This window comes from Tachysurus vachellii, chromosome 12 (genome assembly GCF_030014155.1).
Source record: "Tachysurus vachellii isolate PV-2020 chromosome 12, HZAU_Pvac_v1, whole genome shotgun sequence".
Classification (NCBI taxonomy): domain Eukaryota; kingdom Metazoa; phylum Chordata; class Actinopteri; order Siluriformes; family Bagridae; genus Tachysurus; species Tachysurus vachellii.
Window position 1 is genome coordinate 17097559 of NC_083471.1, and position 25140 is coordinate 17122698.

The 25140-nt window shown below is 39.6% G+C and overlaps 1 protein-coding gene across 2 annotated transcripts in view; it reads right to left on the reverse strand.

Annotated features, from left to right (window-relative positions):
* The window catches only part of col27a1b (collagen, type XXVII, alpha 1b), a 61585-nt gene extending 36658 nt beyond the window's left edge, over positions 1-24927 (reverse strand). The window contains exons 1-8 of one of the 2 annotated variants that reach the window (XM_060883063.1): positions 24469-24927; positions 21423-21509; positions 21240-21310; positions 17394-18655; positions 14128-14181; positions 7888-7941; positions 5475-5528; positions 5196-5249 (exon numbers count right to left, since the gene is read on the reverse strand). In XM_060883063.1, coding sequence (XP_060739046.1) covers positions 5196-5249; positions 5475-5528; positions 7888-7941; positions 14128-14181; positions 17394-18655; positions 21240-21310; positions 21423-21445 — 1572 coding nt within the window. In that variant the 5' untranslated portion in view covers positions 21446-21509; positions 24469-24927. The remainder of the gene's footprint in view (positions 1-5195; positions 5250-5474; positions 5529-7887; positions 7942-14127; positions 14182-17393; positions 18656-21239; positions 21311-21422; positions 21510-24468) is intronic. The other variant, XM_060883062.1, reaches the window with a different exon arrangement.
* Between the last annotated feature and the right edge of the window lie 213 nt (positions 24928-25140).

Genomic DNA, 25140 nt, shown 5'->3' on the forward strand with positions numbered 1-25140 from the left:
TATATACACACATATATATATATATATATATATATGCATGACAGATGACAGATGACAGCATGACAGATGACTTTTAAATGTATTGGCACCCAAGAATTTTTGGCACAATTATAGAAGATGCAATTACCTTATTTTTTTTTACAAAGTACATTCTTTAAAACAAAAGTCAAATCCACAATGACAACAATATCAAATTGTCCAAATTGGAAATCGTTCAACAATGTTTGCTTCTCAGAAAGGATTTCAAGTCTTATCCTTTCAAGCATTATCCTTATCTATATAAAGGACCTTCTGAATAAACGCTTTCCTCAAAGCCCATTTTATATGAGAATAAATTTTCATATGAAAACAAAGCTCACTGCCTGAGCTATTCTTCTGACGGATAATAAAGACAGCCAACATGTATATTCAGGATTGTCTACACCTAAACTAACAAGCGAACAGACAGCGTAAAGCCAAACATGGCTTTTAAATCCAAAACAGTGCATCAGGCCTTCATAGTTGTGGCTGCTGTATGTATGTCTCAGCATTCCTGCAGTGATGAGGGTTACCGCCTGCACAAACACACAACCTGCAGCTGCTACTTTGCCAATGCCAATCAATCCATCACCAGCAAATTACTGCACAAGACTGCATGGGAGGCCACATCTCTTCACTAAGAACATACGGGTCCCGAAAGACCGTGCAATTATGGCGGCTTCCTTTTAAAGCAAATAACAACATAAATAATAGACTGGCACAGATACTGATCAAAGCAAGCACGCACAGTGTGTAACCTGGTTTAAACACAGGCTCTGATCTCTATAGTAGAACTGATTACTTGCTGTATAGATGAAGACAAAGAACAAGGTTGAGTCCACCAGCCTGCTAAATGATATATTCTACTTCAGGCCCATGAGTAGAGTTAAAGTGATGAAGGCAGCCATGGCAAACTACACAGCGATGAAAAAGAAAATGAGAAAGTTCAGGATAATCATCTGTGCCAATTTTTATCTCACAGACTGAAACAGCCCTCTAGCGTTGCAAGCCAGAGACATTGGGGAGTTAGTGGAGGGCAGAGCTGAGGAAGATCATGATATGATATCTGAATATCTTTTATATCATTAGTGTCTGTAGTTTTAGTACGCATTTATTACTTAGTCGCTAATTGGACATTAAAAATCTGTTTTTTTCTTTCCTTCTATTTTGTCATAAAATACCCTCTTTTTTTTTCTTCCTTTTTTTCTTCTTCTTCTTATAAATGTTGCATTATAAACAGAAATTTGATAAAACAGTCAGACAATGTCTCAAATAGTGTTCACACGTCATAGTGTTTTTTAGCACAACCTCGGCAAGACTGTAAAAACCGTGATCTGATATTTTTGCCTTACTGTATACCACAGCGCTGTTAAAATCTCTAATCTGTTAAGGTGGAAACGTTTGATTCATTTTCTATGAAAGCAGCTCTGATTTGCTCGAATTTAAAGGTTCATATCAACATGCTTGTTCTAATACAAAATTGTTTCTTTAGTAACAGCTAATTCACCTGGACCCACTACACAATAAGCATAATAATAAACAGACTAAATTATATAAAACATTTTATTTAATTATTTAAAAAATGACATCTGGTCGTCTAGTTTTTCTAACATAACAAGCTAGGTGTTACTGGCAAATTGCTTTGGTTTAAGAGAAATAAGACACTTTAATGTAATAAAACATTAAAATGAATGAAAGACATCTCATACTCTTGGCATGGCTGGCATGTGTGTATTTCTCTGATGAGTGTGTGTGGGTGTGTGTGTGTGTGTGCACGTACGTGGGTGTTAATGAAGTGATCTTTTGCATGTCGTTTGATGTGCTGGAGAATACAAGGTGTGTGAATATCTGTGTGTAAGATAATGGAATCCAGATCACGGGTCAGAATCTTGGCAAAGCTTGTATGTATGGTGCTCTGTCTTTTCTTACAGCAAACTGATATATTGGCACTTTTAACCACTTGGATTTGCTCTGAATACTGTTGCTCTGAGTGCAGCTGATGAAGACAAGATTTATCTCTGGCTGCGAGTTCTTACGTTTCCTCTGAAATTTGTGCTTTCCTTCACACTGATAAAAACTGATAAAACAGGCTGACAATGTGTCAAATAACCTGCCGCTTACAAATGATCCACTGAAACTGGGCTGAGCTAAAAGATTTCATTAATAGGAACAATTTCAAATATGGAGACTCGAGATTATAGACTAAAAAAGACAGCATTACCTTCTCATAGCATAAAATCCTCCTTGCATCTGAATATCAGACACAGTGAAAAAGTACTTTGGCTGTTTTATTTTATCCATTTTTTTTTTTTTTTTTATTTGTTACTCTTTTTCACACTCCTCCTTCTGAATGTCTCGTTCTATCTCCATCTTACTCATGCGCCTCCTCCCAAATGATCATTCACCTCTGACTTGCTGACTCAGGCCAGGACGTTCCAGCATTTGTGTCTTTTTTTTCCTTTCTAAAAGCAGACATTTGGTTTAATGTCTTCTTATGAAATCTATTAGAACAGCGGCTGTGATTGGAGGAAGAAAGAACAAAGATCAGATTGATCATCTGCAGGGATAAACAACGAGGAAAATCGACAAGGGTGAGGCCGAGGGCAAGCGACAGGCTGAGGGAAGCTGAAGTGGCTCGAAGGCTGATGGTAGACATCTGTGTCGCGTCTGTTTAGACAGACACCTACAGCACAGGGGTCTCCAGCATGTGTTGCTGACTCTGTTCGGAGTAGCCGAGCCAACGTGTTGCGCAAGCACATTTTTGAAGCACGTTTTTGTCTTTTCAGCATACGAGTGTGTGAAAGGATAGACCGTCATGCATATAAGCCTTCATTCGTGTTTCCTCAACAGCTACAAAACTTTATTTACCACCATTTCTCCTGGGGCAAGTGTGAATGAATAAGAATATAAAGGAGAGAAACTGCACTATTGCAGAAGTGTAAAAGCCAGACGGAACACATAGCTTTTAGATGTCTAAGTCTCGTACGGATTTTGTGTTTTTTTTTTTGCCCACACATTTGGTCAGTAGATTGAGCTTCCTTCATGGTTTCCAGCATCTAAAACCCCAGGTGCATTGATTATTTTTATGTGCTTTCCACTGTGCCTTGGCCACTAGCTCACTGCATGCTAAAAACTGTCAGCTTGCCCCCTCCTCTTGTTTGAACTGTTCGTGTTGGTGACCCTGATCTGGCTTCGTTACAGTGTTTACCCATTTTTCAATGTGGTCTGAGGATGTCTCTGGAGCCTGGCCATGAGTGCAACTGTCAGCAGGCCTTTTCAGTAAAACAACTCGCCTGAGATCAGCTTTCAGCACTGTGGTTCCAGACATCCAATCAGTTTCAGGGAGCACAACTGACCCTGGATCAGAAATAAGCAAAAAATGTTTTGGCCTTTCATATCAGCAGTAAGTAAAAAAAAAAGTTTTCTTTTAACTTATATAATACCCGTGCATATACCCGGATGACACCCTGAGCTCCAAATGCCTTCAGTGAGTCAGAAAAAAAGGCTAGAATACTACGCTGTACTGTAACAGACGTTAGTATTCCGTGCTTGTCCTATTACACAACACTGGCTCTCGCTGCCAGACAGGCCATCTGCTTTTATGCTGGGAATGTGTGTGAAAGGGTTTGAAGAATTAGGCATAGCCAAACACAACGGGTAATGAAGACCATTTGTTTTCCAGCTAATTGTCAACTAGCAGTTTAGAAAAGTACAACGAGCTCCATCCATTCTCTCTATCATGTTTAGGTTCGGCTCTTCATTTTCCATCTTTTCACATTAAAATGCGTTCTTCTCTAGATAGGGACTGTATGGAATAACCTTCTGGTCCAGTGCCAGTGGTAATTTAGCAGAACTAGCGTCTCCAAGTAATTTTCCATGAGCTTTAAATGTATTTTTTCAGCCCGAACTTGAGTGATTAAGAACATATGCGAGCAACGAGGCAGCCAGGTAATTCCATTACTTTACAATGTTTCAAGCTGTCATTTTTGTCTCCAAACATTTTGGCACTCCAGAAAGTTGCAGTGTGAGTTGAGTGTGATGTGCATCATAATGCACTGCTCAGCATTACCACATGCAAAAAAAAAAAAAAAGTATTTATAAAACAGCATTGGACATGCAATAGGCTCTGAAAAGCCCTGAAATGACATATGGCTTCATGTACAGTATGAGACTGCTGAAAACTAAACTGAAAATTCTTTAGGAACAGAAATCCCACTTTCCATTTTTAAAGGAGCGAGAGCGCGAGTGTGGAGGTTTGTGAGACGACGTTGGAGTGGGAGCAACAGGCACGACGCCAGGTGGAGTCTCTCAGCATTCGTGTCTACCGTCCAAAGAAATGGCCGGCTGGAACCAATCGCTTCCTCTCAAGCTGTTCAGTGCTGGCCTATTAATACGATCTCAAAAACACGACTGATCCTTCTCTACACTGGCAGAAAAGCTTGTCGGCTCATTTGACACTGCTGAAAGAATAGTATTCCCTAACAGCTGATAAACGACAAATTACGACGCACAGATGAGGGTTTAAGAAATAATATGATGCAATTTAATAGGCCTTTTGCATGACAGGGCAGTTTCACCCAAAAATATACAGCTGCGAAAAAACTGACATCATCATTCATCAGGGACAAAAAGTTGCTGAGTGAAGCCGCTTTATCTGCCAGGCATAATGACCCCAAATAAGTGTGTGAAATAATGAACATGTACGTTTCACAATGCGATGATATCATACTGTATGCTGGCCGCTGTGTTGACCGAAAACACCAGCTTGCTGTATCTTGAGCCTGTTAGGCTTTCATCCAAACCAGTGAGAAGAAACATGGAGCGTAAAGCAGACGTTCTGCTCCTCGTAGTGATCTTTCTCCCTCTGATGAGTCAATGGGATTTCACACTGGGTTTAGTCAAGGAGGGGCCTCCGTTCATGGAAAAACCCAAATATAAAGTAACATGCGATCACTCACCCACAAACCTGGAGCATATTTACCAGCTTTGATTTATATACCACAACACAGATGTGTCTGACAAACAATATACGCTTGGACTTCTGCCACTGCTGTGATGATTGCTGGGAAAATGTGAAAACACAGGCCACTGAGGGTAATCAAGTGTTCCAAGCACCTGGAGAGTGACACATTTTAAAGAGCAGTATAGAAACATTGGTTAGTTAAGAATTTCCTTACATTTCGACCTATTTGTCCAGGTAGTCCAGGTGGTCCAATTATCCCAGGGTCCCCCTGAAAAAGTGAGGATGTAATTACGTAATGTTCCTTGTACTAATAACATGACATTTACTACTATGTGACATTTAATCACTACTATGTTAATAGTTTATTACAAATTACATACATATGGATGGTCGTGAAACAAAGTTAAGCCATTCTAGTGTTTACAGTTCTGCAAGTCTTAATAATATGCAATGCCTTTTACTGCTACGTTAAGAAACAAGGGGAAGTGCATACTTTTGCTCCATTTGGCGCTCTGCCAGGGGAGAGACCAGGGTCCCCCTTTCCTCCCTACAACACACAGACAGGAAACAAATATTTTTTTTTCCGCACAGGATACATGTGTAAGTGTGAGTACTGCATGCCTCAGACACAGGGAGTTATACAGTATTGCAAATGTGCATGCACACTGCTGAGCTGAGCTGCAAGCCTCAGACTGATCCCTTCACATATCAGACCGGCTACTGAATATTTTTAACGAAATATCAACATGCTATATTAATGGGAAAAGCAGCATCAATCTCCAAAACATCATAACCTACAGTTATAACTACTGCATAACAGATTATTACGACTTATTATGATTGTATAACCACTGTATTTTGGAATTCTCTTATCTGATTAGTCAGAAGATTTTTGATCAGACAGGATTCACATACCACTTGGTTCACATGGCCCAGGCAGCAAAAGTGATATTATACATGATACACACTGTCTTATAAAAATAAGACTGTATTAAAACGTTATTCACACCACTGGTCCTGCATTATTTTTCATTCCAAAGATCAGAATTCTGCGTGTTAGAGACTAGTAACATCTGTCCTATAGCAGTGACAGAAAACTCTACTGCAGCTTTGCACCTACTGAGAAACTCCAGGGCAGTTACCACGACATGGCTAGTAAGTGCTCTCGTACCCAAGCGTTGTTGTTTACATAAGAACGTGGCCCATATATGCCTGCAAGAATGAGTTTACACTAAGCTCTCCAAAGACACTAGGGACCACCAGGCACATTCTTCTGCCTTTTCAGGCAACGAGTGGCAGTCTGAATTAGTGTCCAGGACTCCTAACAGCCTTCATGTTGTATTCAATCAAGCTCAACAGAGAGCTAGCATGATAAGTGTTTAGGTACTTGCTTGTTTAGGTTAGGTCTAAAGTGCCTTGAACATGGTGTGTACGTATTTCGGAGGTTATTTAAGTTGAAGATGACTGTTTTGCAAAGTCAAGGCTAGTGACACAATCACATATGTCATACCTACTGAATATGGTTCATAATGTAGAGTTATAAATAGGTCAAAGCCTGTACACATTTTTCTGATCTGTGTGGGTATTTAATTGATGACACAACGTCCACACAGGGATGTGAGTCAGCAAAATTCTACCTAGAAAGCACACCGTACACAAGGCTTGGGTTAAACCAGAGCTTTACCATGGGATGCTCTGTGGATGTAAGGGGTTCGTGAGAAAATGAAAAAGACGCAAGCGAGATCTTTGCTGTTACAGATGAAATATGTCAATCGTAAACTGATATATTTCGTAGTACTGAAAAAAGCTTTACGTGATTATTACCTATTAGCAAACTTCAAGGATAAGTTCATGGTGATGATTTGTGATGATGATTCTTGATGTTTAAAAAGAGTAAAATATCGAAATATCTCAAATATTATTGTTAACACAGGTTTGGCTTTTATCTCTGAAGACATTCAGTCAAACCCAAGACAGCTGCAGTTTTACTGATTTGTATCAGGGAATCAGTTTGGCTTGTCTACAAGATTCGTAAGCATAAAACTGATCTGTTTTAGGTAAGTGTTACAGATGATGAAGTGAGAGAGCTGGACAGACTAAAGGACTAAAGTGCTGCTGCATCAGTCGCTTGATTGTAGGGATACAATCCCATTGGTGGGAATCCCATTGGTGGGAATCCCATTGGTGGGATTATAACAAAATTTGAAACCAAAAACATCAACTCAGTCTTATTAAATTAAATCTTTTGAATGTGATATTCATTATTGGTATGATCACTGAACAGAGTGAGATCTTTTCCTTTAACCCTTTTAAGAAGGCTCACCCATTTTTATATTTTATTTGTTATTTTAAGTTTACCACTGCCAGTCACTGCACTTTGAATTTGCCAGTAGTTTCATTTCAACTTGCCAGAGTATGAATTCAACCAGTGTATGATATCTAAGTATGTAAATGTATCTGAATGATATCATATAAGATGAAGGATAAGCAGTGTGTGCTTTTTGCCATGGATTGCTGTCTCTTCACTCTCATTGGCTGTAGCAACTTTTCTCAACTCATGCCTACATCTCACACTCATGTTTTTGGAAGTCAGCAAAAAAAAAATAAATTAAATCATTGAAAATGAACGATCTCCGGTCACTATGTCACTGTGAGTCTCTGTATATGTGAATGCTGCATTAAACACTTCTAGAATTGTTACTCAATAAAATTTCAGCAATTTCTAAAGATCTTATCATATGAAAATAAGATCAGAAGCCAAAAAACACAAACAGTAAATGGACTGTATTGTATTTTAGTACCGGGGATAAAAGATGATGACTTTTTTGTGCTAATCAGCAGAAAGAAGAGCAACCTCTAATTTGACATTTGTTTACATCTCAAAACAGACATGCAGCAGTACAAACCTTGAGTCCTTTCATCCCCGGGCGTCCTGGGTTTCCATGTGGACCTGGAGGACCCTGCAACACAAGCACATGTTGACATTTTACTGTGCCATCACCTCCATGTTTACAGTTCTGTCACTGCAGGAAACTTAGACCAGGTCATGAACCTTGGCCTGGGTTATTGTTTTTTCCCCTTAAGAAGATTTATAGAAGAAAAGAAAGGGAGTGGAGGGATGCAAAGAGCGTAAACACTGTCTGGCAATGGGGTCGTTTGTTTAACTCTGGTTTGTCTTTAGTCAGTGTGGTTTTCAAGCACTGTGGATATCCTGGTTACAATGTGTGTCAACGCCAGTGTTTGTGCTTTCTCGTTAAGTCAGAACGGAATGTGTAAAAAGCTTTAAATAATCTTGATCAAGACTTCATCTAATCTATAGACGCTGCTAACGTGGAGAAGTGAACTGAGCGAAAAGTGACTTGAACTACAATGACACCTACATGACATAGGTGCTACATAAGGCCTTGATGACATATGTAAAACCTGAATTAACGTTCATAGCGACGAATTCCAATTGGCTTAAATGTCAATTTCATCCGAGTCAGTTAACAACATAGATGTGGACATCACGATGATATTATACTTTAGTCAATTGACACATTACACTTAAAAACAAGTGAGGTGAGGTGTCCTGATCTTCTAATATTAACCAGTTGCAAAAGTCTCACAACCTCACAACAAAAACCTATGCCACTTAATTGTGAGGTTACAGTAACTGGAGCCATTGTTGAAAGTCTTAGAGCTTTTACACTGGCAGTTTAGTCGGAAACAGACTGAAAATTTAGTAACGTGATCGTCGTCATGCAGACCGAGACGCACACCGCACTGCTGAAACACAGAGTACCTGGAGGAGGTGTGATTCCTGTGTACTCGCATCCACATTAGTTCAGGAAGTAACATAACCAGCGCATGTGTTTTATCCATTGACAACATTATTAGGTTTCTTAACACATGAGCACTGAGGGACACAGACGTGGGGCACGGACGTCTTGAGTCATGTTGTGTTCTACAATGTTGATGACATTGTAGAACACAAGTGCACTGGAGTTCGATCGAACTGAGCGAGACAAACTCTGAGAACAATCGCACTCAGAATTGGACCAGAGCAAACACGACCAGTGTAAAAACCACCTTAATGTTCATGTTCATTCATTCATCTTCAGCTCTTTACACTGGTCAGGGTTGTGGTGGAATCTATCCTGGGAGCAGGTGAAGGTGTAAAGCAGAGTCGAAGCCAATGTTGCTATCCATTCCGAGGCATAATAAAGACATACACACATATATACACACACACAAACACACACACACACACACACACAGACACAATGTTTGAGTTCGAATCCCTACAACACCAATCTGCCCATAACCCTTTACCTTCTCCACAGTATAAGTGAATAATGCAACCCTGGGATCATACAGTATGTTACTGAGACCTAAGAAATGGCTTCCCTCTTAGTCTACATTCAGGTGTCATGTAGCATACAGAATAACACCATTTACTAAAGTGTTACTTAAGTCTCTGTTTCATTTTTTTTCTGGTGCAGCTTGAATCAGCTTGTGGTTTAGGATGTGAAATATTTCAGCACTGCCCAATGTCCTGAGTTAACAGCTTGCGGAAAGTTTTGTTTATAGGAGTAAAACATGTTTAAACGGTTCCATTCAGAACCGCACAAAAGCACAGTGAACACTTTCATAACTCAATAGCACCGTTCTATTTTCAAGAGCTTTTCTAAACACAATGTTAACATCAAGGTCTGCGGCATAACCTGATAATAACCCTGGTAATAACCAGAAACTTTGTGCTGACAGTCTTTTTTAAACTTGTGTAGACAGTTTGTCATTTATTCATTTTATTGCTTTTGAGTGAAACTAGTTTGATTTTGGCAGCTCACAGGTTTGGAAAATGTGCTTTAACCCAACGAGTAAATAGTCATTCTTTAATTGCTACTTTTGCAAATTTGATCTGTCTTACTGTACGTCAGCACACACGTCATTCTCAGCTCAAACTCAGGGGGAGGTCGGATGCGATCCGCTCTCTCCGCCTTTGTGAGCATGAATATTTTCTGTACTCCATATGAAAAATGGCCTGATGTTTGTGTTATAGCATATGGATGTGATTTTCTGTATTCGGTCACCGCTCCCACACACGAGGCAGAGAACGACACAGTGTGATGAAGAGGATATGTGTGAGATAAGTAAGAGATGGAGGCCGTCTTTAGATGCTCCTGACCTACATGCTAGTCTACTACATGCTAGTCATGCAACCCAATTACTGTGGTGATTCGAAGCACTATAGAGAGAAACGTTAACACGACAGGTAGCTAGCTAGGAAAAGAACAAAGCAGGAAGCAGAGATCAGTATGTGATGAGGAGAGCCACAAAGAGCGTCTAGTGTATGCAGCTATCAGTCCGCCTTGTCCTGAACTGTTCTGGCCAAGACACGGGAGTCATGAGCGGAGCACTTTTCCATTGCTGACTCTGCACATACCCGCCATATGGAGACGCTTATTCGGAGCTCATCTACAGAGTTCCACTTTATTCAACGGTTCGCCACATTGCTCTACATAGTGCAAGTTGCTTGGATGCTGAGCATGTGGCAGCAGTTAACCAGCAGACAGAGCCAAAGAGAAGGTTTTAAATTATCCTTCTGTAATGGAATGACGGCACTAGAGAAAACATTGCTGGTACATGACTGATGCTCCTTTACAATGCTGAGGAGAAAGGAAAAGCCCATCTCAATGTGTTCAGATAGGACTGCGAGCTGACGCGTCTCGTTTCAGCTCGTATATTTCAGCATCTCTAATTCCTTTCATGTGCGTGCCACACTGCTTGCTGTAGAGTTAAAGCACCCGAGGGAGACTGCTGGTCTTGCTTCCTGGAATCTAATTCCAAAAGTGATGGAAAAAAACACAACATTTTCCACTTCTTCTATAATGTTGGCTTTAAAAAATTTTCTCCAAACTGCCTAATCTTTGGAAATCTATTTGGGCTGACATGGGATCTCCAGCATCATGAGAAATGGGAACAGAAGCCAGGTTTACAGTGGTGTGCACACTGCATACAGAGCACCAATACATTACAAGTGATCCTTTAAGGGCAAACATGTCAAATGACCCAGAAACCCACTTAAGTCCCATAGTCATCAGGATGAGACAATCATATGAGTCTATAAACATTAACACTGTGTGTACTGCATTAGGTCTTTGGCAAAGAATGTTAGAAAGAATGACAGTGATATTCTCCAGTGGCCATGCAAAAATAACCATACACAATACTACGCGCCATCGTAGTTAAGACTCGGCTAGGCCAAAGGCTTGGGATTGTGGCTACAAGAGAACTCTGACGAAGGTGGAGAGGAAAAAACGCATTTATGCCGTGCTTTCGTATTGCGCTCGAAACTCTGTTCTGCTCATAAACGCTTGATCCAAAAGGAAAAGAAAAATCAGTATATCTGCCCATAAAAGTGAAATGTGGTATATGGCAAACAATATGCTGACACAACCGAGGAAAAAGTCAGAAGGAAGCAGAGTTCGCCAATGTTCTTTTTATATAATACAGAAAAAAGCAGAAATTCAAAATTTTACAGTTGTAATGTTTTTACTAGTAATTCAAGGAAATGTAAAAGTAATTCAATGTTTTTAAAGACGTATCTCATGAGCTAGTCCCTGATTCTGAATGCTATATGATAATTAAAGCTGAGAGGTTCATGTCCCCTGAGCAATATTTGGCCTAGACTTCACCCCTGGGGTATCCATTTGGAAACATGACAAGAAGAGCAATGATGAGGAAACAGTGAAACAACCAGCTTTTTCCATATTTAGTTCAAATCAAGCGATACATTATAGCTTCTCTAAATGTTAGTAAACTATTCAGTAAACACGCTTACTTCACCAGTGAGTTATAAATATTTTACAAGGCGTCTTGGCAGCTGCTCTAAATAAAGTGCAGGCTAATCAGAACTCTGAATGTAACGTGGTCCGAGAAACACCAACAGCAGCCAGCTCTGCTCTTCCCAGGTGCTAATTATCATTTGGTTTTGCTACGGTACAGGGTTTATAGTTCAAATGTCGAGATGGCTGGGGGTAAGTTTTTTTCCCGAGGGTAAGTTTTTTTCCCGATCTCTCAAACACATCGTTATCCGTACTGCGCCGTTAGAAGAATGCAGCAAACTGCTTTTAAATTTATTCTGGTACATGTTCTATTCCCAAAACAGGAAGCAAATCAACAGCCCAAATTCATTATTTGCAGTTGAGATGTGCTGCCTAACCAAAAACAAAACAAAAAAAAAAACAAAAAACATGACACATATGCAAAATGAGTTTGAAATTTGGCACTAACACCAAAATGAACTCTTAGAGAGAGATGGTTTCATTTAAAGATCTGTGTTTTCAAATCCGTGTAAATAATTAGGGTGCTGCCACGTGCATCTGATCAACATAAGAATTGCATCTGTGCTCTAATTGTACTCCAAACATGCCATACAGAGTAAATACCAGGCAGAGCTGTTTTTAGCTGAAAAACGGTCGACAATGTCAGCGCTTCATTTTAAACATCGTCTTTAAGAGATGCAAATTAACTATTTATGTACCCAACTTCCCCAAAGCCTCTTGACCAAACTCTTGGAGGAACCACAAAGCTGGTGAACACAGCAAAGCTTAAATACCTTTAATAAAACAGCTACAAAGGCCTCTTTCTTCTGTTTAGCAGATTGGGTTCCCACACTGCAGCCCTGAGAGGCCCTGAGAAAGGGTTACAGCAGGTATCTTACACACACAACCTTCAGACTTCAAACCAACAAACTGGGAAACTTCTTCAAACCCTTGACCTTTCTCTGGTCTTCCCTAGTCACTAGTTATCACTTTTGCTATATGGTGACCCTACAAGTCCTTGTTGCCTTTTTCCAAGAAAAACAAATGGAACATTATATACTGGTGTCATCTGATATGCTTATATCAGATAACTGTAGACTTGTATGTTAAACTCTTCATCTACACCTACTTTAATGCCTTAGTCATTACTCATAGAGCCAACAGTAAGATTAAGTGATCTTTTCTTTAAATATACAGTGGCGTCCATAAGTCTGGGACCTTGAATGTAAGCTCAGAAAATTCTTAGAAATTTAAGCAAATGCATTTTTATTGACCATTACACTTTTATCCAGATTTATAATTTCTATCAAAAACACATATTCATGCTAGATCACTAGGTCATGATCTTAGTGTATTCTCAGTCCAAAAAGTTCTGATTTAATTTGAGATTAATCCGTTCCACTGAAGCAGTCTAAAGACACTCTGCTGGGTTTGATCTGACATGGAATAGAAGTGGTAGCTCAGTGGTTAAGGTGTCGGACTACTGATCAGAAGTTTGAACGATACGGCCAACAAGCTGGCTGCCACCCTTGGGCCCCTGAGTAAGGCCCATAATCTTCAATTGCTCGGCTGAATAATTAAGATAAACCTAAATTGCTCTGGATAAGAGTGTCTGCCAAAAGTCATACAGTAAATGTCATGGCAGCTTGAGTGTATGATGTGGTAGACTAGTGTTTAAGGTGTTGGATTACTGATCGGAGGGTCATGAGTTTGAATCCCAGGTCCATCAAGCTGCCACTGCTGGGCCCATGAGCAAGGCCCTGAACCCTCAATTGCTCAGTTGTATAAATTGAAAATAAAAAATGTATGTCACTCTGGATAAGGGTGTCTGCTAAATGCCGTAAAAAAAAATGTCATTAAAGAAAACATACTGTAGACAAACCAATTTCTGAAATTATTGTAAATGGTTCAGTTGTCAACAGTTCACAATCAATTTGTTGTCTTCATTTTGGTTGTGTTCTCATTCTTAAAGACGTTTAGATTAAACAAGGATCCATCTAAACCAAGAGCGTCAGAGCTTTCATTGGAAAGGAAATGAATTTGAATAAAGATGTGTGTCGATTTGGTCCCATCTGCTGTAACACTTTAAATATTGACCAGCGCTTTTCTATTAATTTAACACCAATTAAATAGACTTCATGTTGAAACTGGAATGTAATTCCTGGTTACATAATTGCATGTTTTTCATCATACAGTACACAGTTAAAGGAGGAAAATTATTTATAATTACACTCTCAAATGTCACCCGGATGAGATTTGGCAAATAAAACCGAATCGAATAATGATGGCACATGTTGATGAAACATTGTACAGCTTTTTACAAGCTGGGCTACTTACCCGAGGCCCTCTTTTCCCTGGTAATCCTGGCTTCCCAGGGTCCCCTAGAGGTCCCTAAAAGACAAAACATAAAGTCATACTGTGATGCAAAGCAAGACTGTTAAGTGTTGAATGTCTACCTGCTGACATTACTGATTTCTCCTACAGTGCACAAATCCCTGAATTGCATGACGGCACTGAGCCAAAGCTCGTATCATTGACCTAAATCACTGTTTCCAAATTGTCCTAAATTTTATGGATTGAATGTTACACTGTCATGAAACATTGCATTTTGATTTGCAAGTTACAAATTTGCTGTTTGAACATTTGAATGTTTGAGCCCCAGAGTGGTGGAATTTTCCTTATACTATGTCACTTGTAGATTTAATACAGTGTAAGGAAGCCAACATGGGACTCCCCTTGTTGCCAATAAACTCAGCCCAAACCCCTAAAGTTTTACTGAAGCCTGCCTTATTTTATTGGCAGAAAAACTCTGACTAAAGCCACAGGCACTCTTGTTAATTATGGACATGATCTAACTTTAAACTGGTTACCCACACTGAACAACTGAACACCGAGGGGTCGCATTTAACGAGAGGTCAGCGTCCAAACATCAGGCACCTTTATCACAGAGGCTGGCATTTTGTTTTCATTTTTTCCATCAGAAAAGATACAGGAAGAGGGATTATGCTTGAGGTTTGAATGTCATATTGCTGGCTAGACATTTTAGCTCAAGTGCCATAAAGCAATTGTGGTTCACAAAACCTAGTGGTACATCTAATACCTCATGCTTAACTGAAGTCCAGATCCATACATGTGGGAAAAATTTATTCGGACTAGGAGCTGTAAAACTGTTATTCTTTCAGGCAACATCCTACAACAATCTAAAATTTATACCTCTCCATCTGGCAATCTCTAAACAACGCAATACCTGGTAATATTTTTCAATGTCGGTAGCAAGAATCTGGAAAGTTCTCAATGTTAACAGACTTCCTGGTTTCCATTAAGTAAAAAAAAATGGATAGAAAAATCCCATGGGTTGACAAACTATATATTCTGTCACTTTAATTTTCAGGCATTTTTTCTTAGAGAATACTGAATTTGTTCAAACCTTTAAAAGGCATATAACAAATGTCACATAATGTATGTAAAAAGTCAAGCTAAGTAATGTCTGGATATGCCAATGGTTAATCTAACAAGCTCTGTGCTGTAGAATTTTTGCAGAGAGAGGAAAGAAGGGAGGGAAAGAGGGAGGGAAAGAGGACAGCCCCCGACCCTCTTCCACGTGGCACAGTTCCTTATTGGAGTAACAGTATTAAGATATCCCTCTGTCTCTCTCTCTCTCTCTCGCCATGAAAAAATGCAGAGATTAGAACAGGAAAATAAAAAAAAAAAGGTTCCGCCTACAGTAGCTGCTCTTTCTGTGAGTCTGGTTCTCCAGCAGTAAGTGACAATCACAATGATAAGAACATCTGTTTCTAGCTGATTTAGTCATAGTTATATGACAGGTAAATCATGATGTACAGCAGTGGCATACTTTTCACACACAACCCTCTATCTGCTCTCACACACAGCCCTATATAAACTTAACTGGAAGGTGTGTAGACTACAGCTATAATTTTAGTCATGTCATATACTAACAGTTACAAAAGTAAGACATTATTACACTATAAAGCTCACATTCATCGCTTCTCTCATCCAGTGTTAATGTTAAGAAAAACGGTGTGGTGGTTTAGGCTGTGGAACATCGGGTGGTCGTCATGGCCTTCAGAGTTCCTTTAACGTCTGCCCATTGACCTCATCACTTAACAATGGGAAAATGTGTGTAAGCATCCTATAGCCAGATACATGACCAGTCAATGCTGCACACTTTTTACAGGATTACTTCAATGGGCTTTGAACCAAGACCACCAAATGTTCAAATGCACCAAAGATGACACCATTGGAGTTCCCATCCAGGCCAGTACTAGAATTTTCATCCAGACAATGTTATTCCATTGCTGAAACCATACTTAATGAGTGGTCTTAAAATTGGAAGCAGTCCTCGAACGCAAATTTACTTATTAAGTGCTGCATCAGCCTAATGTTCTGCTTGTTACCTAACCTCAAGCACCAAATATCAAGCTTTAAGAACATGGTGGGCCTTTAAAACACATGAGCACGGCCAGTAATTCACATTTCACAGGTTCTTAAAAATAAGCAAAGTGCTAAGTCTGCCATCTGGATGCCATAAGGCATGGTTTTTGGGTAGGAAAAACTGATCTACATACCGTGGAGTGTCAATTGTCAAGTGTCAAGAGGGAAGTTTGTGTATCCTACAGTTTGGATGCTGAGATTGCAATTACAACTGATTTTATGGCCAAAAAGGATTAGTGGCTAGTAACCCTACTGCTTAAAGTACACTTTGAAGTCACAGTCCTCTTTGTTTTGAACTTTTTGGAAGACTAGTAGACTAATGTTGACGACCAGGACAAAATATTGTATTATTATTGAAGCCAGCCCAAAGATCATCAGGAAAACCAAACAACGAAGGGCTGGTGTGATTAACCAATGTGAAGCAAGCTAATTCCTGTTTTCATTACATTCCATAGAAACTAATGCAAACTGCTCCTGTGGTGGAAAACGTATAACTATCATTCTCCATATATGTTTCAAACGTCTCCTAAGCAAACGCTTTGCTGTATTAGCCATTACACATTTTTCTCAGTGTGAATGAGTTATCACTGTAGTAACAATAATAGAACATTAACATAAAAACGATCACCACCTGAACTGCTTCCAGAGATGTTGTAACAGAAAATGAATCAACATCTTCTCTCCAAACACATTAAAGGATTTAATAGTGCTGAGGTTTAATAAGAGTTGGATGAAAGGTTTGCTGACGTCAATGCTCTCGTTGCACTTTTACGTTTGATCTTACCTACACACTTTTACCTTTGGCCCTCCCTCAAAACGCTCCATTCTTCCTCAACTCACACTCCAAAGAATCTATCGCCTGGTCGACAATCCTCCAGCACAGATGCCAAAAAGCTGATGAAGATGTTTTATGTGCCAGATCATTTCAAACCAGAATGTTAAAACGGAAATTTCGCACAAGCGTGCATTGCTCCTGGGGAAAACCCTTTCCATTCATTCAGAGGATCAGAGAACATAGAAGGATATATTGTACGTACATTTAAAAAACAAATATTTTTAAGCTCAATCTTTGGATTGGAAAAGCACTGAAGACATTGTAACATGTGCATAGAGACATTTTGGTTTATTTCACAGAGATAGTAAGACATTACCGGTGGTCCTGGCTCTCCTTTTAGTCCCGGAGGTCCTGCCAAGAGGGAAAACTGTGTTGGTTCCATGTCAAAGGTTTGAAGACCATCTGTGGCTGCTGGGGTGACAGGTATAAAAGGGTTGGGCTTGGAGTAGAGTAAAGTGGTCACCTCTGGAACGGATCTCTTCACCGCTATAGTAGTCAGCTGCCTTTTTAAGCCGGGCAAAATGCTGGAAGATTTGGTTGCTGCTGAAGGTTGAACACTTTCAAACTTATTTCTAATTGGTTTTGCTGTCCCAGGCATGTAGATATCTTTTGGTTTTATAGTTTTCACCTTTTTAGGACTGCTCTGCTGGGTGGGCTTGGGAAATGTTGGAGGTGCCCTGGTCTTCAGGAGGGGGGTAACAGTTGGTGTTTTGGCCTGTGTGGGAATCTGCAGAGTTGGTCTGGACAACCTCGGAGGCACGGTTCCATGCACAGACAGAGACAAGGACCCATACTGAGATGTTATTTGAGTGGACATGTTAGTTCCTCCTGAGATTTCAGCATTAATCCTTGTTTTATCCTGTGACATGCTGGGAGTAAAACCTTTATTGCTTAGTTCAGTCATCGGGGTCCGCAGAGTTACGGAGATATTGGGATCCAGGTGTAGCAGCGGTAAAAGTGGTGGTAGGTTTGTTCGATAGGTGTCAGCTTCCCTGCATTGTTTTTTAATGTACTTACAATAGTTGTGAGCTGCCTTGGCAGAAGGATGTATGTCAAACTGGCAGATTGCTCCTTCAAACTGTACCGAGTTCTGGCTCATTTTACCTAAAAGAAAGGAGCCTTCTGGATCCAGAGTTTCCTCATTTTTAAAATGCAAATTTGCATGTACACTTGTCTTCCCACAAGAAGTATATAAAGTGACCCTTTGGGTTTGGATGCCCAAAGCCAGGTTGTGCCACTGGCCATTATGAATGTCATAATCAAAATATACAGAATTCTTTTGGCCAACGTAGACTACAATTTTGCCAGGGATGAATTGCACCCCTAGCTGAAGTCTCTTCCTCTTTGACAAAACGGTGAAGAGGAAAGCATTATTGATACGGTGTGAGCAGATGCTGAAGATCAAAGAAAACTCCGTGCTCAGCGGGACTGGCACCACAGAGGTCACAGGTACTTCGATCCGCACTCGCTGTGTGAGGATAACTCCGGACTTGAAGAAAATGACGCCAGACAGAGAGGATCGTGTCCCTGATGAAGGTCTTTTTCCCACCAGGCCCAGCTTTTGGAGGATATCCACATCTAAAACAACAACAACAAAAAAAAACAGATGTTACATAAGTCATTTAAATAAAGCCTTGAAATAAAACCTAATAAAAAATATGATATAGCAAATATATAACAAACTGTCCCAGTGAGGAAAATACAGTGATGGATGACATTATAAAATACTTAAAATAGCTGAAATTCAGCTTCATACTGTTGTCTAAATTATGTCATAATAAAAAAGTATATTAACTATGTTAATATGAATCTCTCCGATGAAACTGAAGTAATAAATAAGAAAATATTTGTTATACTAATCAGAACAGGAGCAAACTCAATGTCTTTTGACCATAGGTAGGCAGTGAGTCATTACTTATAAAAATAAATATGTCTAATCAGACTATAATGGAAGACTGACAGTGCAAATTACACTCTGTATAAGACCGCTACAGTTTTCTTCCCTACTTCATATATCGCACTACATCCATACCAGATGGTCAGTTGATTATGTAACAGCTATACATTTTTGGCCTAACAGCTCCCCATGGATAACAAACTTAAATGAGGCCATGCTGAGATGCAAAGACCATTTATAAACTGGTCAGTTGTAATGAGAGTGAGAGAGAAAGACAGAAAAAAAAGCTAAAATCTGTATCAGTAATTGTCCATGCACACACTCCAGTTGGGAGCAAAAGATAAGATAGTAACACTTATCATCTGTAATCCAGAAATAGATGACAAATATCATTTGCCAAGCAGCTGAGTAACACCTGATATTGTTTAAGGACATGACATGATCCAGATAACAAATAAGACAGGTCCTATTGTGAAAGCAATATTCTCAGTACGGGAATCGGCAGTCAAACAGTTGAGTGGAAAGCTGCCAGGCACGCTACAGTCAAAGCACTGCTCTGAGAATTCTGTCTGAACAGGTCATGGGTAACATGACATGTTCCAAATGCAGTGGAGGAGACATAAGAGCATCTGGGCTGCAGGTCCAGTTGCAGACACCGATGTTCCACAGAAAGTCCCCAGATTCATTGGAAAGTAAAGACCGCATCTAAATTGCTTAGCTCAGCGCTCCAAGTCTCAGAACCAAAAACACAAAGACACTCTGGATATCCTTCACAAACTTCTGTCAAGAGTGAAAACTTGCTGCTTTTTAAATGGGTATAAGTTAAAAAATGGTTCATTGTGAAGCCATGTCTAAGAATAAAATTGGATTTCTAGAACCTTCCCTAGTTAAGATTTACAAAGACGGCCTTATCGTAAGTGATGCAGGGTCGTGGGCATGAGGGAAATTACAGTCAGTGGAGGGAGAACATGTTCCATAGACTGTCCCACACATGGAAAATAAACATCAACTTTACACTCCGAGCAGAACAAAAGCGTCTTTCATGAGCTGAATATCGGCATTAGACATAAAAGCTTATAGTGGCAGCGTTTTAATTCTGTTAATTGCTTTAAGATGCCATGAGTTAGATTTTCCACTACGTTTCACAGAGATAGTCAGAACAAGCTATTTGACCAGCTGTTACTCAACAATAACTACTTTACTACTGGAGATATGACTATTATAAGAATATTCAGTGCATTTGAGATAAGTGAAGCCAAATGCTCATAGATAACATGACCCCCCACGTGGGATACAGTATGCAAAAAACAGATGTGGAAACGACTGAAACTTAGTGGGTGGCTGGACGTCCATTAAGCCATTAAGATCGCCTAAATAAGGTTAAAAAACTAAACAAGAACAATCATAACATCAGTTAAATGTTCAAGAAATCATTTCTACCCAGATGTGTCCCATGTTGCGACAGTTAATCTACTAGTTACTTGTCTGCACAAAATATACAATAATAAAGTTAGGTGAAAAACAAAACAAAACATGGAGAACACCACCATGTTCTTAAAAGAAATATGGTAACAGACATCTTGATCTTGGTCTGTCTGGTTCCTCACTAACTCTCTAAATGAGCCACAGAACAATTCCACAGGGATTGTTTTTCATTGTGGCCACAAAATGCAGAAATATCCACTTTGGCTTTCCCTGTTGCCATCTGAATTTGAGCATTAGACTACTTTCAGGTGAGGTTTTTTTGATGGATGGATAGCATATTTGTGCTGAAGCGAGGGCTTTTTAAGCTCCTAAGTTAAACAAATTGACCCAGAGCAGACCTGATCTGAGGCTTCTTCGTAAATTAACCCACTGTTAGCACTGGCAAAGGTGGACCACAGAAGTCCACAGAAAAACAGTAGCACTGGCTGCCTCTCTGACATCCGAATCATGGAAAAGTTTAATAAACTTGTCATTTGAGAGATTAGCTTATTTGGATGATTACAGTTCATAGTGCTCGGATTAAACTCTGTAACCAAAAACAACGGTTGATTTCAAGGGCAATAAAAAGTCTGTTGATTTTATCATTTGGATTACTAATTGCATGGACCAAGATTTTACTATGCACGTCAAATTTTCTAAGCTATCGTTAGTACACGCTGAGATGGTAAAGCTACACACAGCTATACCAAAATATCATTTCAGTCACAGCTACCTTTATTTTGACATATTCATTGTATTGTTGAATGTACAGCATATGCAAAGAAGAAAAAAAAGATTTACCTTCAGGCTGTACTTGGGCCAACCCTAGATAGCAAGTACAGTAAAGGACCGTGCAGAGAAATAAGATTCTCCTGTGGGGAAAAATAAAAGATATTTATTGATCAAGAATTTCTGGATGAATCTCAACACTAAATTACAGCAATTGCAGAAACATTATTTAAAAAGAACATCCTGAATACGCACATTCTAACCCAAAGCAGAATCATCTGTCAGCCCCAAGCAAGTCTTATTCCAGTCACTTTGACTGCAATTCCATAATTGTTCCTGGAACTGGAATGAAAATAGAATGTGTTCATCTCCTTAAAACTCGTCCTTTCTCAAATGCACACGCTGTTTATTGAATCTGACATGGCACTTCAATCATTTCAGTGACCCATTATCTAAATTTGGTGCAAGCAGCAGTAACTTCAAAACCATTGAATACACAGCGTCAGTCGAGTGCGACTTGGTACAAATATGTTTAATGTAGGTACAAATAAGCTTGCAAATCTTTCTGATCTTCAGCACACTAAGATCCCAGAACTTATAAACAGGACAAGTCATGAGCATTTGATTTGGCCTTGGTTTCTTAATGTTTAATAAGAGTAAAGTTGGCACAGAATATATTCATTAATAACCCAACAATTATCAACACAATTGCATTTAAAGTGAAGGAGGCTGGAGCTACCTTGTGGTTGTAGTTCCAGAGGCTCTTGTGAAAAGTAAGCATAAAAGTACCAGGATTTTTTAGGTAAAAACATTGTTTTCTCTGGCAGAGGATTAAGCCTTGGCTCTAGATTAACCTTTCAGCAAGATAATGAACCCATACAAACCTCCATATTAGCATAAAATGCTCTACAAAGACCATCTTAGATTGTGGCTTTAAGGCCTATTGAAAAGCTATGGTCTGAATTAAAGAAGACGTTCCAGAAGCACAAACACAAGAATAGAGCTTGAAATGAAATGTTACGCATTGGGGCAATGCCCAAGATCCCTCTGGAAGTGTCTCCAGCTTTGTTAGAGACAGGAAGAGGCTCAGAACTTTTCTCTTCATAGAGGTTTATTGTGAGGGTGCCAATAATACTGAAAGCAGTGTATTGGGGAAACGCTGATCCCCAATGAGTTTCAGCTCAAAATATCAGTTGGTGCTTGTTTTATTTATTTTATGTATTAATTTCAACAACTTATAATTCTGGTGTTGACTTTATGTTACAATACAAGATTACATGCATCCTCTAGGAATGTGTCTGGTAAATGTGATTCACTGTATATTCTGTATCTCCATGATGTCTATATTAATAATCAGGTAAGATGTGAAACACCAAGTAAGACTGCTTATGATCATCCACATCAGTCGCATACTTGAATGCTAGCAGCAGGTGACTTTGCTTTTTTAATGTGCCTCATAAAGCCAAATAAAAGACAAAGTATCCAGACTTTGCCAAAGGAACCAACAGCAGCAGCTTTGACTTCATCCCAAATACAGCATCAGTCCTGAGTGCAACCTCTTCCAGTCTGGACTGCAGTGCTACTTATTTGAATGACTAGCCACTGTGCATAACTCTCCAAGAATACTATAGCACATGGCCAGCAGCATGGCCAGTACTGAGAGCAGCTCTTTCTCTAACCTCCACACATCTGTTGCTCTTCACAGTGTAGACAAGAACTGATCAGCTGCCACCTACTGAGGGTGAAACCCAGAGGAAGTGACCTGAAAACAGGTACTTCACTATGCCAGTGACCTAGTAAATGACCACGAGTGAGACAATGGTTTGGACTTAAGCAAGTTAATTAACTTCATTTTCAGTCTATAATCTATTATCAAGTGTAAAATCAAGTGCACAAATATAGACAGCACATTGCTTTTCCATTCCCGTTAGCTGGCTGAGATGTTAATAGTATGGAAAGTTATTTTCACACTGGCACATCCTCCTGTATGCTGCCCTCCAACGTTTTCCATTCCAGGTCCAGCAGAAAACTGTCTAATGAACGGACCTTTCACATGTTCTAACACACCTATATGAAGGGATTATTCATTAGCCAATGAGTTGTCTTCTGTACCTTTGGGGAAGGAAAACACCTAAATGTGTGCTGGGATTGGGAAACTTGTGTATACACTTTTATTCAGTCATCTGCATGCCCTTTCCCACAGCCTCATGCCTAGCTGACTGCCAAAGGATCAAAACACAGTGGTTAAATCTGACTGGTACTATAACGTGGTGTGGTTTTATGAAAAAAAAAAAATCACTCAATTCCTATTTAGAAAAGTCTCTCTTTATATCATTTTTATTACTTAACTATATAATGTTAACATTGTTAACCTTAGTACTGGCTGATGTTAAATCAATGATGATCAACACTGGGTTTCCTTCTTGGGGAATATCGAAGAACAGTACATTGCTGCTCATGTTTATTCAATAGGCATATTTAACCTGTGCCCACATAATAACAAAAATGTGAAACATTGAGCCACAGAAATTATGGTGTGTAGATAATGTTTTGATGTTTTTGAACGATTACTTGTGTATCAGCATCTCAATGAGCTCAGAAACCAGCACAGTCAAAAATAAGGGTATCGAATTTTACTTTCCTTGTTACTGAGGTGCTACTATTAAGTATTGTGTCTAACTTTTACCCTAGGAAGCTGCATGTAGAGCAACTTTAATTAGATTTTCGAGTAAAACCTTACCGATTTGTCTTTAAGGATCAATTATGTAACTTAAGGTATAATACAGGATACATAATAACGGTATAGGTGTCATCTGCTAGCACACCAGCGACTTTTTAATTTGTTCATTAGTAAATGTAAAGACATTTACATTTCCATCGTTTGGCAGACTCCCTTGTCCAAGGCGACATACATTATCTCATGTTTGTTTTTTATAATAAAGAAAATAGACATTAAGGGCCTTGCTCAGGGACCCAGTAGAGGGAGCTTTTGGTGGATGTTGGATTCGAACCCACAACCTTCCGAGTGGTATCCCAACAACTTAACCACTAGACTACCACACGCTCACTGCGCGTTTGACTTGTAGACATGATGAAATAAACAACAATCAATTAAAACAACTGAATTTACTGAGTGTTTTTTTTTTCTCATTCATTCATTGAGGTCGCAGCAAATTCTAGATTACTGACAACAAACTTCATGCACTTTATGTGTTCTATTAACAGGTAACCGTGTCCACATCAGACTGTGCACTGATATGAAATAGTTATTTTATTGACTGATAAATTTCGGGATACTCACCCCCCGACTCCAGCCTGTCTGAGTTTGGAGTGCGGGGCATTTTCCGGCTCCATTGCGGGTTACTTCATTCTTTTTTGAAAAGGTTTACTACAGCCAAGACATGACAGCTTTGTGGGAAGCATTTCCATGCCCGAATATCCTTAAGCTCTGTACGAGGGTCTCAAGTTAACGGAAAAGTCTAGAAGAGCGCTAGTATCTGACTACAGCTCGTACTTCCTCCCGAGTGCAGAAGCGACAGTTTTCCTTCACTAGACACGGTGCATGGGACTCCATCAGAAAGGACGCGTTCTTTAACACTGCAGGAAAAAACGATAAGTCCATTTTGGTGAAGACATCATTTTTAAACAGACAAGAAGCTCGCGAGTGGATGCCTGAAGCCAAAGAAGCGTTAAAAGTGAAAGAACGAGATGTGGGACATGGGAGAAACTCGCCTCACTCTGTCGCCCTCAACTGACTGAGAGAAAGACATACCGCTCGCCTGTGCTACTAAAAGTGCCTCAGAAGGTGTGTCTTCTTACAAACAACCATTCATTGCCTTCAAACGTGCTCTCATTCTTCCATTTAAGACTTATGAAACAACAAAACTGAATGTGCCAGGAAAGCAACTGCTTCATACCAATCCATTATTGGAATAGCTACAGAAGGAGCCTAAAGGCTTTGGTTCTTACAGGA